The sequence below is a fragment of the Oncorhynchus keta genome, chromosome 35 (assembly GCF_023373465.1).
Source record: "Oncorhynchus keta strain PuntledgeMale-10-30-2019 chromosome 35, Oket_V2, whole genome shotgun sequence".
NCBI lineage: Eukaryota > Metazoa > Chordata > Actinopteri > Salmoniformes > Salmonidae > Oncorhynchus > Oncorhynchus keta.
This window is the reverse complement of record NC_068455.1, coordinates 39,088,667-39,106,645: the sequence shown is the minus strand read 5'-3', so window position 1 is coordinate 39,106,645 and position 17,979 is coordinate 39,088,667. Positions and strand designations below refer to the sequence as shown.

At 47.6% G+C, this 17,979-nt stretch overlaps 1 protein-coding gene across 4 annotated transcripts in view; it reads right to left on the bottom strand.

The window, feature by feature from the left end:
• greb1 (growth regulating estrogen receptor binding 1) overlaps positions 1-17,979 on the bottom strand; it is a 56,073-nt gene that overhangs the window by 4,874 nt on the left and 33,220 nt on the right. For all 4 annotated transcript variants that reach the window (XM_052496973.1, XM_052496976.1, XM_052496975.1 and 1 more), the window contains 21 exons: positions 17,896-17,979; positions 15,620-15,829; positions 15,032-15,229; positions 13,965-14,145; positions 13,608-13,797; positions 13,239-13,375; positions 10,729-11,083; positions 7,691-7,806; positions 7,399-7,607; positions 6,807-7,209; positions 5,345-5,504; positions 5,159-5,261; positions 4,664-4,819; positions 4,194-4,330; positions 3,875-4,036; positions 3,236-3,440; positions 2,771-2,933; positions 2,359-2,595; positions 1,814-1,949; positions 1,221-1,421; positions 992-1,130 (listed from right to left, as the gene is read on the bottom strand). The exon at positions 17,896-17,979 is cut by the window's right edge and continues 45 nt beyond it. In XM_052496973.1, coding sequence (XP_052352933.1) covers positions 992-1,130; positions 1,221-1,421; positions 1,814-1,949; positions 2,359-2,595; positions 2,771-2,933; positions 3,236-3,440; positions 3,875-4,036; positions 4,194-4,330; positions 4,664-4,819; positions 5,159-5,261; positions 5,345-5,504; positions 6,807-7,209; positions 7,399-7,607; positions 7,691-7,806; positions 10,729-11,083; positions 13,239-13,375; positions 13,608-13,797; positions 13,965-14,145; positions 15,032-15,229; positions 15,620-15,829; positions 17,896-17,979 — 3,882 coding nt within the window. The remainder of the gene's footprint in view (positions 1-991; positions 1,131-1,220; positions 1,422-1,813; positions 1,950-2,358; positions 2,596-2,770; positions 2,934-3,235; positions 3,441-3,874; positions 4,037-4,193; positions 4,331-4,663; positions 4,820-5,158; positions 5,262-5,344; positions 5,505-6,806; positions 7,210-7,398; positions 7,608-7,690; positions 7,807-10,728; positions 11,084-13,238; positions 13,376-13,607; positions 13,798-13,964; positions 14,146-15,031; positions 15,230-15,619; positions 15,830-17,895) is intronic.

Sequence of the window (17,979 nt, the reverse complement as noted above, 5' to 3'; positions counted from 1 at the left end):
GCCGCTTTATCCGGGGTTACAACACCCTGGCTTCCCCCCTGTCAGCACTCACCTCTCCCAAGGTTCCTTTCACGTGGTCCCCAGCTGCTGACCTGGCGTTCCGGGATCTCAAACACTATTTCACCACAGCTCCCATCTTGGTTCATCCTGACCCGTCTCGCCAGTTTGTGGTAGAGGCTGATGCTTTGGATGTCGGAGTGGGGGCTGTCCTGTCCCAGCGTTCTGCTCTGGACCTCAAATTACATCCCTGCTCTTACATCTCCCATCGCATCAACGCCATGGAGAGGAACTACGATGTGGTGAATCGTGAGCTTCTCGCGTTGAAGATGACGTTGGAGGAGTGGAGGCACTGGCTGGAGGGGGTGGAACATCCGTTCATTGTGTGGACCGACCACAAGAACCTGGAATATCTCTACACCGCCAAGCGTCTCAATTCCAGGCAAGCTAGGTGGGCCTTGCTCTTCCCCCGGGTTCAACTTCTCCCTCTCCTACCAACCAGGATCCAAGAACATCAAGCCGGATGCACTGTCACGCTGCTATAGCCCCGTGGCTACACCTCCGAGTATCGTCTCGGGTATGGCTGTCCACCCGGTATCTGCCCCTCCAGGTGGAGTCCCACAAACTTTCCCCCCGGTTTATAGGCCCTTTCCCCATCTCCAAGGTCATTATCCCCTTTGCTGTTCGTCTTCTGTTGCCCCGTACCCTCATCTATCTATCTATCTATCTATCTATCTATCTATCTCGCAGCCCTTTGTCTCCTGTTTCCACCACACAGGATTACTGACCTCTGCCTGCCCTGACCCTGAGACTGCCTGCCGTTCCTTTTGGACTCTGATCTGGATTACTGACCTCTGCCTGCCCTTGACCTGTCGTTTTGCCTGCCCTCTGTTCTAGTAATAAACTTGTGTTACTTCGACACTGTCTGCATCTGGGTCTTTCCAGAAACGTGATAACATGTGGTGTGTGCTTGCATGGGTCTTTGTGCGTGTACCTTTGAGGAAGTGAAACTTCTTAAGAAAGCCTGGTGTGACGAAGGAATCACAGAAGCAGAGCAACAGGCCGCTGAACAGCAGCTCTGCAGTACTGATGTTGATGGAGTGAGGTCTGGAACTCACAAAACACACCGTCACCTAGAGGGAGGGGGAAAAAGACGCACCGTTGAGTGATCTGACATCGAAACAATCACATGTATTTGTGTGTGTGTGTGTGTGTGTGTGTACCTCAGGCCCCAGGTTGAGGTAGCAGTCTACAGACAGAATGGGGTGTGTGTAGTTGCGTGCGCTGAGGGGGAACAGCCGTTGGCTGGTGTGTTGCAGGTATTTCTCTAGCAGTAGTTGTGCAGGCGTAGCCAGGAATGGATGCTTGCTGTCCGGGGCACAGATATACTGTGACGGCTGGACGGAGGTGGGGACGTCGGTTATCTAAAACCACACATTACATCAACATTGCAACGGTCAACGCATGAACATTAGACAAAATTAGCGACTGGATTCAATACATATTGCTGAAGTTCCGCCTTACGGCGCGATATACATTTCAAGGTAATGTTCCAGAATTGGCGGAGACTGGATTCACGGTACACGCCACCGGCTCAATCAGAAATGACCTAAAAATGAGCCCCAGAACTGAGATATTACATTTAGAGAGGGATATGAATCGATCTCATCGGAACACTACATTTGATCTTAAGTCGAGTGACACGATGATGAAGGTGGTGATGTGTGTGTGTCTGTGGTTTTGTGCATGTCTGCGTATTTTATTGTATTTGTGCGTGTGGTTTTGTGTATGTGAGTGTGTGTGTGTAAGCCTGTACCTTGGTCTTGATGATGAAGGTACGGTATCCTCCGATAGCGATCTGTTTCTTCATCACACTGAAGTTGTTGAAACGACAGATGAGCAGACCAGCACTGTGGGCTCGCAGGGTGAAGTCCACATCATCACACATGAACCTGAGGTGGAGCAGAGGAAGAGGAAGAGAGTGGAGCGTGAGAAAAGGAAGATAAAAAGAAGAGTGAGAAAGAGGAAGAGTGATGGCTCAGTGAAGTTTTCTTTCACCAGAGATGTGATGTTTCACATAGAAACCACTTCAACCTAGCAGCCTCTTACCATAACAATTACTTATGTAAAGTAAAGTGGCTGTCCTCTCTCATTCATTCTTGCTGTATTCCATTCTTTCATATTCGGCAGCAGGTAGCCTAGCGTTTAAGAGTGTTGGGCCAGTAACTAGAAAGTTTCTGGTTCGAATCCCTGAGCTGACGAGGTGAAAAATCTGCCGTTGTACCCTTTAGCATGGCACTTAATCTGGAAAAGAGTGTCTACTAAAATGTGATAATATTTTACTCTATTCTACTGTCTCGCCTGTTCTCGTTGTATTGGACGTCCTGGGTCAGGTCCACATTGAGAAGCAGGAAGTCGTGGAGGTGTCCTCTGGAGAACGGTTCCTCGTGACGAGCTCCTCCCCCCTTCCCCTGACTCGGGGAGCGACTGCCCCACTTCCTGATCCCACAGAGGCCGTACTGGGTGAGGTCGGGACACGCCTCCATGTGCTGCAGCACCTGCTTCAGAGACACATTCCTCTCTACAGGCCCTGAGGCACTGGAGGGGAGAGAGATGATTACAGAGCTCCGTGAGGACAATACTTTCAAAACATCAATATAAACAAAAAAATGTGTTGGTGTGTGTGTGTGTGTGTGTAGCTGAAACTTGTTCCTTGTATGTGTGTGTGTGTGTGTGTGTGTGTGTGTGTGTGTGTGTGTGTGTGTTTGTATGCCTGTGGGAGTCCAGGTCCACGGCGTTCCACATGACGCAGGAGTCATCAGAGACTATGATGAAGGGCCAGACGTCGGCCGGCGGCCCCCCTTCCTCCAGCCTGTGCCTGCGCTCCAGCCCCAGGTTGTGATAAGACAGCTCCTTGATCAGGAAGTGGGCAGCACCTTGGGGGAGGGGCCAGAGGTCAGAGAGGGAGACATCAGGAAACACTGCTGTTATTTTTCTGTGTTAGTGCGTCTCATGTTGTTAGATAGTCTTGTCTGTTGTGTGTATTCTCTCCTCCACTCACTCACTCACTCACTCACTCACTCACTCACTCACTCACTCACTCACTCACTCACTCACTCACTCACTCACTCACTCACTCACTCCACAACGGGGGAGAGGGTGAGAGATAGACAAAGTGAGAGGGAGAGTGAGAGAGGTAGTGAGTGAATGGGAAAGAGATTGGCGGTAGTTAGCGTACCGATGCCGGCTCCATTGAAGACAGTGGGCAGCACCAGCATGATGTGGTTGGGCCAGTACTTCTTATAGACAGCCATCTCGTACTCCTTGACGACCAGGATGTGGAGGTGGGCCGCCCCGTCCATGGCGTGGTACAGGTTAAACAGGCCGTGCTCATGACGACCCGTTGTCGGGGTGAAGATGGGGCTCTTGATGCAGTCTGGGTTCTGATGGGGGGGAACATGCAGCGGTATATTCATTTCTGAGTGGGTTCTGCAAAGATTGGATGATCTTAGGGCCTCTACACTTTGTAGGTCTGTATATAGAGGAGGTTTCAGATGGTGAAGGCATAGAGAAACAAAGAACGGTTGGCAGATGAGGCAAACAGGAACCTGGGTGGTGGAATTAGCCAGTGCATTCTGCAGGGGTTCATGTAAATGTTAGAGTATGGCTGTGGTCTGACTCTCTACTCTCCTCCTTGACTTGTGCACTTGCTCATCCCCCCCCCTAGCAGATTGAAAGGCACCGGATTGCTGTAAGGACGTTTGTACCACATTTCTTACACCCATAAATGGGAGTGAACAAGTGCGCCCTTGAGGAAGAAGGGTAGAGAATGGGTACTATGGTTAGTAGTAGGGGCAAAGGGCCTTAGTTAGGTTACCCAATCGGAGGTGAGGGGCAGTCTCATGCTCTCCAGCTGGCCTCCTGGTTGGCTGAAGCTGAAGTGGTGTTGCTTAGACTTGGGGATGATGAAGTAGAGCTGGATCTCCTCCCCCAGCAGCAGGTGGGAGAAGGTGAAGCCATGCAGCAGCGACTCATACATCTACCAGGTAAAGTATATGGTCGAACACATTATCTAGCTACAGGTCTAGAATACATTATTACACATCAAGTAGACCAACTGAGCAATGAGAATGAGACCAACTGAGCAGCTAAGAATAAATAGTGTGTGTGTGTGTGTGTGTGTGTTCTCAGCCCACCTGGTATCCGGGGTTGAAGCCTGTGTACTGGTGACACTGCTCACAGTGGTGGTAGGTGTTGTAGGCTGCGTATTTGGACAGTTTGATCCTGGCCGTACGCCTGCGCAGATACACGTCCTCCTTACGTCTGGGGTTTCCTGGGGGACAGAGCAGGGGCTGGGGGTTAGTTAACCTGGCAAACGCCAGTCTGGAACCATGGAACATCTCTGATAACCACAGTCACGTACATACAGCTACACTCTTAGAATAAAAAGCACGTATCTAGAACCCAGAATGGTTCTAGAACATCTATCTAGAACATAAAAGGGTTCTCCTATGCGGACAGTAGAATAAGCCTTTTTTTTGTACAGAGCTCAGCCAAGCTGGAAATAGTGGAGAAAGAGATCAGGAGGTCCAAGACAAAGACGTCATCTAGTAAACCTCACAATCATAATGGTAACCGAGAGAGATGCCCCACTCCCCTATCCTACCGTCAGTGTTGGGGTAGTAGTCAGGGCAATAGACAGTGCTGATGTCTTCATATTTGGGGTTGTGGACCGTGTAGTCGAAGGGCATGCTCCTCAGTGTTTCTATTATCGGCCAGGGAGCACAGGCTGGGTGGTACTGGACACCCTCCAGCTGGTCACCTATACCACACACACACACACACACACACACACACACACACACACACACACACACACACACACACACACACACACACACACACACACACACACACACACACACACACACACACACACACACACACACACACACACACACACACACACACACACACACACACACACACGTTTATATTCATAATACAGTTAAAATAACCTCTTCGTGGAAGCTATGTACTGTCCTGTAATTCATTCAAAGTGTTCTACACACACGTGATGCATATTATTAAGACTGGTGCAGAGTGGAGGGCCGTGGTAGTTATGGAGCTGAGGCCAGGGAGTGTTGTCAAGGTAACTCACTGGTGTTGATCTCTTCCTCGTCATAGATGTCCACCTCCATCAGTCTGATCAGCATACGAGACAGGATGCCCAGAAACTGGAGGTACGCCCCTGTCTTCCCCACCTGAACAGGTTCCAGTAGTCAGAATAGTGTGTGTGTGTGAGTCTGTCACCAGTGTGTGTGTGTGTGTGTGTGTGTGTGTGTACCTGTGGGGGCCCGCTGAGCAGCAGTCTGCGGGGATGGAAGTTGTCAGTGCGTCCCTCTGCGGGGCGGTTGCTGCTGTCCATGTGGCAAGGCCTTGGGATGGTCCACTGGCGGTAATACAGAGACTGTTCTGTACACGTCATCATCTTACTCAGCAGAGGTCTGACACAGAGGAACGCAAAGGAAACATTCAAATACAGCATCATCTTACTCACCAGTGTGTGTGGAGCCGGCCCAGACTACGGACAGGTGAGATGTGTGTGTGTTTGTCCCTACCTGAAGGAGCTGGCCCAGTCTACAGACAGGTGAGATGTGTGTGTGTTTGTCCCGAGCTGAAGGAGCTGGCCCAGTCTACAGACAGGTGAGATGTGTGTGTGTTGTCCCTACCTGAAGAGGCTGGCCCGGTCTTGAGATGTGTGTGTGTGTTTGTCCCTACCTGAAGGAGCTCTACAGACAGGTGAGATGTGGTGTTTGTCCCTACCTGAAGAAGCTGGCCCAGTCTACAGACAGGTGAGATGTGTGTGTGTGTGTGTGTGTTTGTCCCTACCTGAAGGAGATGGCCCAGTCTACGGACAGGTGAGATGTGTGTGTGTTTGTCCCTACCTGAAGGAGCTGGCCCAGTCTACAGACAGGTGAGATGTGTGTGTGTTTGTCCCGAGCTGAAGGAGCTGGCCCAGTCTACAGACAGGTGAGATGTGTGTGTGTTTGTCACTAGCTGAAGGAGCTGGCCCAGTCTACAGACAGGTGAGATGTGTGTGTGTTTGTCACTAGCTGAAGGAGCTGGCCCAGTCTACAGACAGGTGAGATGTGTGTGTGTGTTTGTGTTTGTCCCTAGCTGAAGGAGCTGGCCCAGTCTACAGACAGGTGAGATGTGTGTGTCTTTGTCCCTACCTGAAGGAGCTGGCCCAGTCTACAGACAGGTGAGATGTGTGTGTGTTTGTCCCTACCTGAAGGAGCTGGCACCGTCTATAGACAGGTGAGATGTGTGTGTGTGTTTGTCCCTACCTGAAGGAGCTGGCCCAGTCTACAGACAGGTGAGATGTGTGTGTGTTTTCCCTACCTGAAGGAGCTGGCCCAGTCGACAGACAGGTGAGATGTGTGTGTGTTTTGTCCTACCTGAAGGAGCTGGCCCAGTCTACAGACAGGTGAGATGTGTGTGTCTTTGTCCCTACCTGAAGGAGCTGGCCCAGTCTACAGACAGGTGAGATGTGTGTGTGTTTGTCCCTACCTGAAGGAGCTGGCACCGTCTATAGACAGGTAAGATGTGTGTGTGTGTTTGTCCCTAACTGAAGGAGCTGGCCCAGTCTACAGACAGGTGAGATGTGTGTGTGTGTGTTTGTCCCTACCTGAAGGAGCTGGCCCAGTCTACAGACAGGTAAGATGTGTGTGTGTTTGTCCCTATCTGAAGGAGCTGGCCCAGTCTACAGACAGGTGAGATGTGTGTGTGTGTGTGTTTGTCCCTACCTGAAGGAGCTGGCCCAGTCTACAGACAGGTGCGGCAGGAAGGAGGTGCAGCGAGGCAGTCCGCCCTCGTCGCACGCCGTGATGATGTCATAGAGTGCCCGGGGCAGCAGCACGGAGGGGGGGCGACTCACCCCCTGCGCCCAGGAGCAGCTCTGAAGGGGGGAGGGGGGAAGGGTGGAGGAGGAGTCAGAGGAGGTTGACTTGGAGGGCCAGCGCTGGGTGTCGGAGGGGTTAGGTGGGTTCGGGTTTGGACAGGTGGAGGAGTGATGGGGGTCAGGGTGGGTGGTGTGGAGATGGAGAGTGGCCGCATCACTGCTGTCGGAGAAGGGTCGGAGGGGCTGGGGGGCTGAGTGAGGGTGGGGGGGAGGGAAATGTCCCAAACCAGGGAGCTCCGACTTCAGAGCTAGAGGGAAGACAGGAGAGGAAAAAGTGAGTAAGGGATGTATGCAGAGATGAGTTTACTGATATAAACCGTCAAAATGGTTGTTTAAGGTTATAAACACCCATTTTGAAAGTATAGTGTCTTATTGAATAGCAAGAATTGTGTTGTATTTCATTGAATTTGGCCAGTGGATGGAGCTCCATCGCTCACCGTTCTCTCTCTCCTCCTCCTCGTTGTCGGTACTGCGGAGTTTGTCCCGGTCGCTCTCTGATAGGTCGCAACCGGGGACTTGGCTGAGGGGTTGTGACCCCTGGGACTCCACCCTCATCAGGTAGGCAGCCAATCCCAGCTCTTCCTCCAATGATGTGCGCTGCAGGTAGGAGGAGCTTATCACACGCAGGTCACAGTACTTCAGTGATCTGGTTGGAGGAGAGAGAAAATACATCAATCAACCAATCAACCAACCAATCAGGATAAATATACAGGTACTATGTGTGTGTACCTAGGTAGTGATTCTCCCAGGGGGTCTGCCCCAGAGAGGATGAGGATACAGGGGAGGGCCTCTAGCTCCAGGTAGGTACGGGGAACCCAGTCTGTCTCCTGGATCTTCAGCCATGCCTGGACACAACACACACACACACACACACACACACACACACACACACACACACACACACACACACACACACACACACACACACACACACCCACACACACAATTTAACCAAGTGCTAGAACAATACAGATGTAATAATATAGGACATTTTGCCCATTCACATTGACTGACATTCCCACCAACCAGTCCCATCCGCTTCCTGTTGCAGAGGCAGGACTTCTGTCACACCCACTCACTCACTCTTTAAATGGACTCACCTGAAGGCAATCAGTGGCTACCTAATGGACTGGAAGCCTGACTAGGGAAATGTGTTGTGTTAGAATGTTTGATAGGTAATGTATAGCTCTTCAACCTTGGTGTTACCATCCCACTTGTATTATTCACGGTAGCCCATACCAACACCAGCAATCCACCCGAATATAGTCTTTTCAGCCTACCAGTTTTTACATGGTCCTTCAAGCCCGATCAGGCTATCGTGGTGGAAATGGAGAACAGATCACCAGCCGACTGAGTGTTCCCCTCCCGGGAGAAAATTAGGGTAATAAAGTGGAAAATCGAGTGTATGGACAACAAGAGATCTCTAGCCTACCAACAACCATATAACCTGCATTTACCCAGTCCCCACTTATGTCAGTCCCTCTCCAAGTCCCCTATCAAAAAGTTCCCCGTCCCAAATTCTACCTCACTTATTCGCAGGATCCGGCATTGTACCTTCTGCAATCCCAGATCCTAAGTCATTCCCATTTTGTCAGGTCTGCACCAGTCCGAGTCCAAGCGACTAGCCTGGCCCCCAAGAACACCCTGGCTTCCATTGTACCCACGAGTCCATTCCAGTTTCCATTAAACCGCATCAGTGTTCCGCCCCCCCACCAGAGCAACTTCCTGTGGTATTCCATGGGCAACCAGTTACCCAAGCTATTCCACCACCTGCTGATGGGTGGCTCCGGGAGCATCTTCCTTCCCCTACAGCCCAGCCCCCCCAACCACTTACAGTAGCACACTTAATGGACATCAGTTCCTGTAATTAAAATATGCAGCATATTTAAGGTGGCAGTAGAAAATTCTGCCGCTCATATTGACTTACTTTCCCACCAACCAATCCCATCCACTTCCTGTTCCAGAGGCAGATCTTCTGCCACACCCACTCAACCTTTAAATGGTTGTCACTAGTTATCACAGCCACAAAGTTCGAATTGGCTATATACTGTAAAGATCCATGAAAACAAATGTTTGATTTTTGGTTTTCATTTCAGGTTATGGTTAGGCATATGGTTAGCAGTGTGGTCAGATGGAAATGTAAAAAAAATTCAGCTTCATATTCATCATCTCAAGCACCAACCCAACATCATAGCCATGCAGCATTGCTCCCTATTCAACCTGACAGAGCTTGAGAGGTTCTGCGGAGAAGAATGGGAGAAACTCCTCAAATACAGGTGTGCCAAACCTGTAGTGTCATACACAAGAAGACTCGATACTGTAATCGCTGCCAAAGGTGCTTCAACAAAGTCCTTAGTAAAGGATCTTAATATTTATGTAAATGTTATGTTAAATGTATTTATTTTGTATACGTTTGAAAATGATATATTTTTTAAACTGTTTTTGCTTTGGCATTTTGTGGTATTTTGTGTAGATTGATGAGGGGAAAAAAACAACTATTTAATCCAATTTAGGATAAGGCTGTAACGTAACAAAATGTGGAAAAAGTAATGTGGTCTGAATACTTCCTGGAAGGCACTGTATGCGAAAATGGCACATTTCTGTTATGTAGAAAGAAAGACAGTGTAGTGTTTCCAACGACATCATCAACCAATTAGTAGGCAATGCCAACTCACAATTGGTCAAAACCACACGACGCACACCAATGATGTCATTGGAAACACTTATTTTCCATTTATTTTCCTATATTTTTTTTTACCACAAAACATAGAAACATGCCATTATCACATCTGTTGATGTTGGGGTGTTGCTGGAGATGATGAATATGAAGTTGAACAATTGTGAAGTTTCCCTTTAAGATTAGGGTTCAAATCAGATTTCAAGAAGATCAAATATTAGAAATGGGTGGGGTTTAGACATAATTATGACTTTGTGGCTGTGGTACCTAGTGACGATCCCTTTAAAATGGACTCACCTGAAGGCAATCAGTGGCTACCTAATGGACCGGAAGAATGACTAGGGAAATGTGTATTTAAATGTTTGATATGTAATGTATAGCTCTTCAACCTTGGTGTTTACCTGGATGTTTTATTGAACAGAAAAAACATCTTACCATCTCACCTACAGTACCAGCCAAATGTTCATTCAAGGGTTTTTCTTTATTTTTACATTTTTCGACTTTGTAGAATAATAGTGAAGATATCAAAACTATGAAATATATATATATATATATATATATATATATGAAATAACACATATGGAATCATGTAGTAACCAAAAAAAAAGTGTTAAACAAATCAAAATATGTTTTATTTGAGATTCTTCAAAGTAGCCACCCTTTGCCTTGATGACAGCTTTGCACACTCTTGGCATTCTCTCAAGCAGAAATAAAGAAAAACCCTGGAATGAGTAGGTGTGTCTAAACTTTGGACTGGTACTGTATATTCCCTTGACCATTTGAACGGGTTAGCCCTTTTAATCTGTACTCCTCCCCCTGTGTTCTTAACAGCACACCATCACGGTAGCCCATACCAACACCAGCAATCCAACATCATTTTCATCCTAACAGTTTTTACAAACAATGTCATAATATTTGTAACCTTCCCCATATTGAGATTGTTTTACAATCCTGTCAAGTCACTGTCATCTTGCTAACCAGGATCAGATCCCTGTCCATGTAATCTTATTCATTGTGATCTAAAAGCCAACGGCAAAACTGATCTTAAATCAGAACTCTTCATCCAGTTGTCCAGTGGTTTATCCCCTACCTTGATGCGCTCAGTGAAGCTCTGTCCTACGCTGAGGGCTTGGCTGGGGTTTCCCAGGATGATCTCAAAGCGCTCCCCCAGCCCCAGTCTCTGTCTGACCCACGCCAGCCGCTGGTGAGCCCACCCTGCCAGAGCCAATGAGGGGATCCGTAGCAGCACCATGTGACCGTGGTGGGTGGGGCATCGCTGGGCGGAGCTGAGCAGACTCTGGACTATCTCCAGCGTCTCGACGGAGGTGTGTTTATGTATGCTCCGCCCCCCTGAGCCAGGCCGACCTGACACGGCCATCAGAGCCACACAGTAGTGCTGGACCAGAACCTGGGTCCGGATCACTGCACTGTGTAGCTTGGGGAACCTGGGACAGGGGATTGATACATTTTGTTATTTGCTACATTCTTGTGTCATTTCGATAAATCAATTGTGATTCTCTCAGTGATGTAGTCGAGTCACTAAACCTTGAGTCCGAGTTGAGCCAGTAACCAAAAGGTTTGTGGATCAAATCCCGAGCTGACAAGGTAAAAATCTGTTGTTCTGCTCCTGAAAAAGGCAGTTAACCCACTGTTCCCCAGTAGGCTGTCATTGTAAATACAAATTTGTTCTTAACTGACTTGCCTATTTAAATAAATGGTAGAGTCCCTAGGGCTGAAGTCTGAGTCCCAGTGCTTGATTCCTGGTCCTGTTGAAGTTGGATCCACATGAACTCAAAATAAAGTAATTTACCCAGTTAGATATAATAGTGTGGCAAGAGGATTTATTTAGTCAATAAATTGTTTGCTATCCCTTTTCCTTTTTTTCTGTGCCACCAAATGTTTGCATTCGGGTATAGGCCACTGGTAAAGTTACCAGGGTGTTAGCTAGCTAGGTAAAATGGCTGAACAAATGTTTGCATTCGGGTATAGGCCACTGGTAAAGTTACCAGGGTGTTAGCTAGCTAGGTAAAATGGCTGAACAAATGTTTGCATTCGGGTATAGGCCACTGGTAAAGTTACCAGGGTGTTAGCTAGCTAGGTAAAATGGCTGAACAAATGTTTGCATTCGGGTATAGGCCACTGGTAAAGTTACCAGGGTGTTAGCTAGCTAGGTAAAATGGCTGAACAAATGTTTGCATTCGGGTATAGGCCACTGGTAAAGTTACCAGGGTGTAAGCTAGCTAGGTAAAATGGCTGAACAAATGTTTGCCTAAACAAATGGTTAGTCCGCAAGTGGCCTACTTTTAGAACGGCCTGCGATATTGTTTATGCATGTAAAATGTGGCCCGCCAATGTACGCTAGAAAGGCAAATAATATAGCATCGGTCATATGGGTCCTAACTTTATGAATGGTGAGAAACAAGCCGTACGGTGTGTAGAATAGAGGGAGACTTGTCAGAACCTGGCTATGGGACGCAGTGGGGAAAGTGGAAGGGAGCGAGAAGACACATTCAAATACAGCCTACTGTCTATACTCAAGGGGGAGACGGACCAAAAAAAAAGTGAGACCGTTGTTTTACTATTCAACTCAATGCTATCGTTCCTTGTGCTTCTTAACCTTTTACCGCAGTGGGCTACATCAATAATAATAATATAATATGCCATTTAGCAGACGCTTTTATCCAAAGCGACTTACAGTCATGTGTGCATACATTCTACGTATGGGTGGTCCCGGGAATCGAACCCACTACCCTGGCGTAACAAGCGCCATGCTCTACCAACTGAGCTACAGAAGGACCACATCAGGGTCACATAGTGTTTCTCGGTAATCTACGTTGAAACAAAAGTATAGACCTCACACACACGGTTATGGGCTTAGAAAAAGAAGACAGCATGTCAGATATAGACTTAATGTATACAATTTTGAGTTTGCATCCCGATACTACACTTTATATACATCACAAAAGACTGAAATATAACACAACTGTTTGACATAGAAACACAACATTTTCGTCCCAAAAAATTAAATATGAATAACATTCCACCCATGAGGCCAAAGAAGACGTTTTGGTCATTGGCTGCAGGGTAGCTAACTAGAAGGCTGGTGACTGGTTAGCTACAGGGAAGCAAGAGAGTCGCGTGATGGTCGGAGGCGGTGTTGGAGCGGAGCCTGCCTGTCTGCCCTCACTCATCGCTTGCTCCCCCGCAGCTCACCAGCTGATGTAGGCAGTGTGCCGGCCGGATTTGGCTTGTCCCTCCCACTGCGGAAAAAAACAAGACCCTCGCTGCGCAGCGCATCTAGTGCTGCTAATATTCTGCTTATCATAGCCTATCCAGTCCAAGTGCAAATACAAGTCACGAGAAGGCGAGGCCAAGTCTGAGTCACAAATCAGGAAAATCGAGACTCGAGTACTACAACACTGGCGTCTCCATTTACTGTATATTTGCATATACAGTTAATTGTGTTAATTTTCTGTACCTGTGTGATTGTGTATGTATGATGAGTGTGTGTATGTACAGCATGTATGATGTGTGTGTGTGTGTACAGTATGTATGATGTGTGTGTGTATGTACAGTATGCATGATGAGTGTGTGTGTTACCTCTCCTCCAGGACAGAGGCCATGCTTTCGAAGGAGCTGTCGTAGCGGAGGAGAGGCAGACCGCTGCCTGAACGAGTCGAGTCCAGCAGCTCCGACACACCAAAGTACCGCGTCTTCTCATGGTACAGATCCATGTCCTGACACACACACACACACACACACACACACACACACACACACACACACACACACACACACACACACACACACACACACACACACACACACACACACACACACACACACACACACACACACACAGCTTGAGACAACAGTGTGTGTATGTTTGTGACTGTGTGTGTTTGTGTCAGTGTGGGTCTGTGTGTGTGTGTGTGTGTGTGTGTGTGTGTGTGTGTGTGAATATCTTACGTTATTGAAAGCAGAGGGCCAGTGTATCTCGTTGTAAGGGCTGATACGTGTGTGTTGTGTCTGCAGGGCAAAGGGGAACGAGGTGACGTGGAGAGTCAGGATGTTGGTGGCATCTCTGATCTGAAGGGAGTTGAGCAGGCTGTCCACCAACCCACCGCAGGAGTCACCAACGCTGGCACCATACGGCCCACTGGGAGACAGGGAGTATTTATACTGTACGTTATGGTCACGTTACAAACACGCAGACACACTCACGCAGACACACTCACGCAGACACACTCACGCAGACACACTCACGCAGACACACTCACGCAGACACACGTGAGCAAAAAAAAAGCACACAAAGCGCACACACACCTGCTGATGTCCCAGTGTGCGTGGTCGTGGACCACGATGTAGAGTGTGTTAGAGTTCCTGTGTGCTTCCTGTATGAGGTCATCAATGCGCGCTCTCGCCTCCTGGTCCATCTTGACCACGTAGTGCTCAGCTTCTCTCTGAGACAGACACTCCTGCTCCAACCCCAGCTGCTGGAGGACACCTACACGCACAGACAGGGATTAAGCACACACAAAAGCTCGGACGCACACGTGCACATACTCACGTGCACATACACACACGACACCAGTTTGTTCCAGTTGAAGGTTTGAGTAACGCGAGTGAACACATTTCTCAACGATTCTACGATACACCAGAAAGGGGCTCTACACAACACCGACAACGGCTAGGAGGAGGACGAGACCTGAAGACAACTTCCTGGAAGACACCTCAGAGGGATTGAGGCGAAGGAGGGAAGGAGGAGAAAGGGGAGGGGCAGAGGAGGAAGAGGAGAGTCTGTTGAACTGTGAGATGAAAGTGGAGGAGAACGAGGAGGAGAGTCTGTTGAACTGTGAGATGAAAGTGGAGGAGAACGAGGAGGAGAAAGAGGAGAGTCTGTTGAACTGTGAGATGAAAGTGGAGGAGAGCGAGGAGGAGAAAGGGAGGTCTGTTGAACTGTGAGATGAAAGTGGAGGAGAACGAGGAGGAGAGTCTGTTGAACTGTGAGATGAAAGTGGAGGAGAACGAGGAGGAGAAAGAGGAGAGTCTGTTGAACTGTGAGATGAAAGTGGAGGAGAACGAGGAGGAGAAAGAGGAGAGTCTGTTGAACTGTGAGATGAAAGTGGAGGAGAACGAGGAGGAGAAAGAGGAGAGTCTGTTGAACTGTGAGATGAAAGTGGAGGAGAACGAGGAGGAGAAAGAGGAGAGTCTGTTGAACTGTGAGATGAAAGTGGAGGAGAACGAGGAGGAGAAAGAGGAGAGTCTGTTGAACTGTGAGATGAAAGTGGAGGAGAAAGAGGAAGAGAGGGAGAAGAGGAATGTGTTGATATCTGGAACAGAAGTGAAAGAAAAGAGAAGGAAGAATAGGAGGAAGAGAGGAGAGATCTTACCCGAGTTCCAGAGATGCAGTACGGTCTGTTGGAAGGTGACCTCAGAAGGAGGGACACAGATGAGGAAGTGGACCCTGTCGAAGGAGCCCAGGTCCAGGTTCTGAGTGCTGGAGTCGGCGATGGCACACACATGGGAAAGCAGCTTCCTGGCTACTGCCAACTGGATGGGCCGCACCTCCCGCCACTCCACACGGTACTCTACACACAACACACGGAAACACATACACGTGAGACAATTAAAAATGTTTTTTATTTCACCTTTATTTAACCAGGTAGGCTAGTTGAGAACAAGTTCTCATTTACAACTGCGACCTGGCCAAGATAAAGCAGGTGTGTGTGCTGTACATACACACATGGAAACACACATTTTAGACACCACACAAATGTACGTATAAACACAATGCACACGCACACACACACACAGATTTGGACAGACTACACATATGTACAAAGTCATAAACTCAACACACGTACGCACAAAACGTATTACAAACACATCTTGCCACTTCACATGAAATTCTACAGCATGTAGCTTGTCAAACTACACACATTTCATGATGTTCTCTCCACACAGATTGCATATCTCACCTGAGCAGGAGTCCTTGTGGCTCTCAGCTCTGTCTTTGGGGCTGTCTGTGTGTCTGTCTGTGGCTGGCTCTTTGGGGCTGCATGTAGCTCTGTCCATCTGTCTGTCTCTAGGGCTGCTGTCTCCTGTGGACTCCTGACTGCTGGACAGGGGGGGCGGATGGCTCCTGCTCTCCCTAGCAGCACCTCCCAGCAACACATCTACTTCACCATCTGACACACACATACAACATGGTGAGATAAATACAGTTGTTGTGGGAAGTCTATATACACCTTAGCAAAATACATTTAAACTCAGTTTCACAATTCCTGACATTTAATCCGAGTAAAAATGTCCTGTCTTAGGTCAGTTAGGATCACCACTTTATTTTCAGAATATGAAATGTCAGAATAATCGTAGAGAGAATAATTTATTTCAGTTTTTATTTCATTCCAGTGGGTCAGAGGGTTTATGACATTCCCAGTGGGTCAGAAGTTTACATACACTCAATTAGTATTTGGTAGCATTGCCTTTAAATTGTTTAACTTGGGTCAAACATTTTGGGTAGCCTTCCACAAGCTTCCCACAATAAGTTCAGTGAATTTTGGCCCATTCCTCCTGACAGAGCTGGTGTAACTGAGTCAGGTTTGTAGGCCTCCTTGCTCGCACACACCTTTTCAGTTCTAACCACATATTTTGATAGGATTGAGGTCAGGGCTTTGTGATGGCCACTCCAATACCTCGACTTTGTTGTCCTTAAGCCATTTTGCCACAACTTTGGAAGTATGCTTGGGGTCATTGTCCATTTGGAAGACCCATTTGTGACCAAGCTTTAACTTCCTGACTGACGTCTTGAGATGTTGCTTCAATATATCCACAATTTTCCTCCTCGTGATGCCATCTATTTTGTGAAGTGCACCATCCCTCCTGCAGCAAAGCACCCCACAACATGATGCTGCCACTCCTGTGCTTCACAGTTCGGATGGTGTTCTTCGGCTTGCAAGCCTCCCCCTTTCCCCTCCAAACATAACAATGGTCATTATGGCCAAACAGTTCTATTTTTGTTTCATCAGACCAGAGGACATTTCTCCAAAAAGTATGATCTTTGTCCCCATGTGCAGTTGCAAACCGTAGTCTGGCTTTTTTATGGTGGTTTTGGAGCTGTGGTTTCTTCCTTGCTGAGCAGCCTTTCAGGTTACTTTTGTACCTGTTTCCTCCAGCATCTTCACAAGGTCCTTTGCTGTAGTTCTGGGATTGATTTGCACTTTTCGCAACAAAGTACATTCATCTCCGGGAGACAGAATGCGTCTCCTTCCTGAGCAGTATGACAGCTGCGTGGTCCCATGGTGTTTATACTTGCATACTATTGTTTGTACAGATGAACTTTCAGGCGTTTGGAAATAGCTCCCAAGGATGAACCAGACTTGTGGAGGTCTACAATTAATTTTCTGAGGTCTTGGCTGATTTATTTTGATTTTCCAATGGTGTTAAGCAAAGAGGCACTGAGTTTGAAGGTAGGCCTTGAAATACATCCACAGGTATACCTCCAATTGAGTCAAATGATGTCAATTAGCCTTTAAGAAGCTTCTAAAGCCATGACATCATTGTATGGAATTTTCCAAGCTGTTTAAAGGCACAGTCGACTTAGTGTATGTAAACATCTGACCCACTGGAATTGGAATAATTTGTCTGTAAACAATTGTTGGAAAAAGTACTTGTGTCATGCACAAAGTAGAAGTCCTCACCAACTTGCCAACTCTATAGTTTGTTAACATGACATTTGTGGAGTGGTTGAAAAACGAGCTTTAATGACTCCAACCTAAGTGTATGTAAACTTCCGACTTCAACTGTACATACAGTAAACAGTGTACAGTGTAAATCCCTCAGAGCACTTAGAAAATATGTATATGAAACCAATCCATTACATTTAAGATGTGTAAACACACACACACACACACACACACACACACACACACACACACACACACACACACACACACACACACACACACACACACACACACACACACACACACACACACACACACACACACACACACACACACACTTTCTCAGCATCCAGGTGGGTTGTGCACAGATGTCATTTGATCACAGTTTTGTTGATGAGAAGCAGGAAATGCACATTTCAGACTTGATCTTCCCTTATGGACAATGTATCAACCCATACAAAATATATCCATTCATTCTAATCCACATAATAATTCAAATGTCCTGTTGCTGCAGGGCTCTTTCCCTGCTGTAGTAAACTGTCTCAAATTAAGATCTGTAGTCGTCTTACCAGGTCCCAGAGAGTTGCAGAAGGCAGTGAGTTCCTGGGTCATGCCAGAGGACAGCTGTTGACTGATCTCTCTCAGACTTTCAC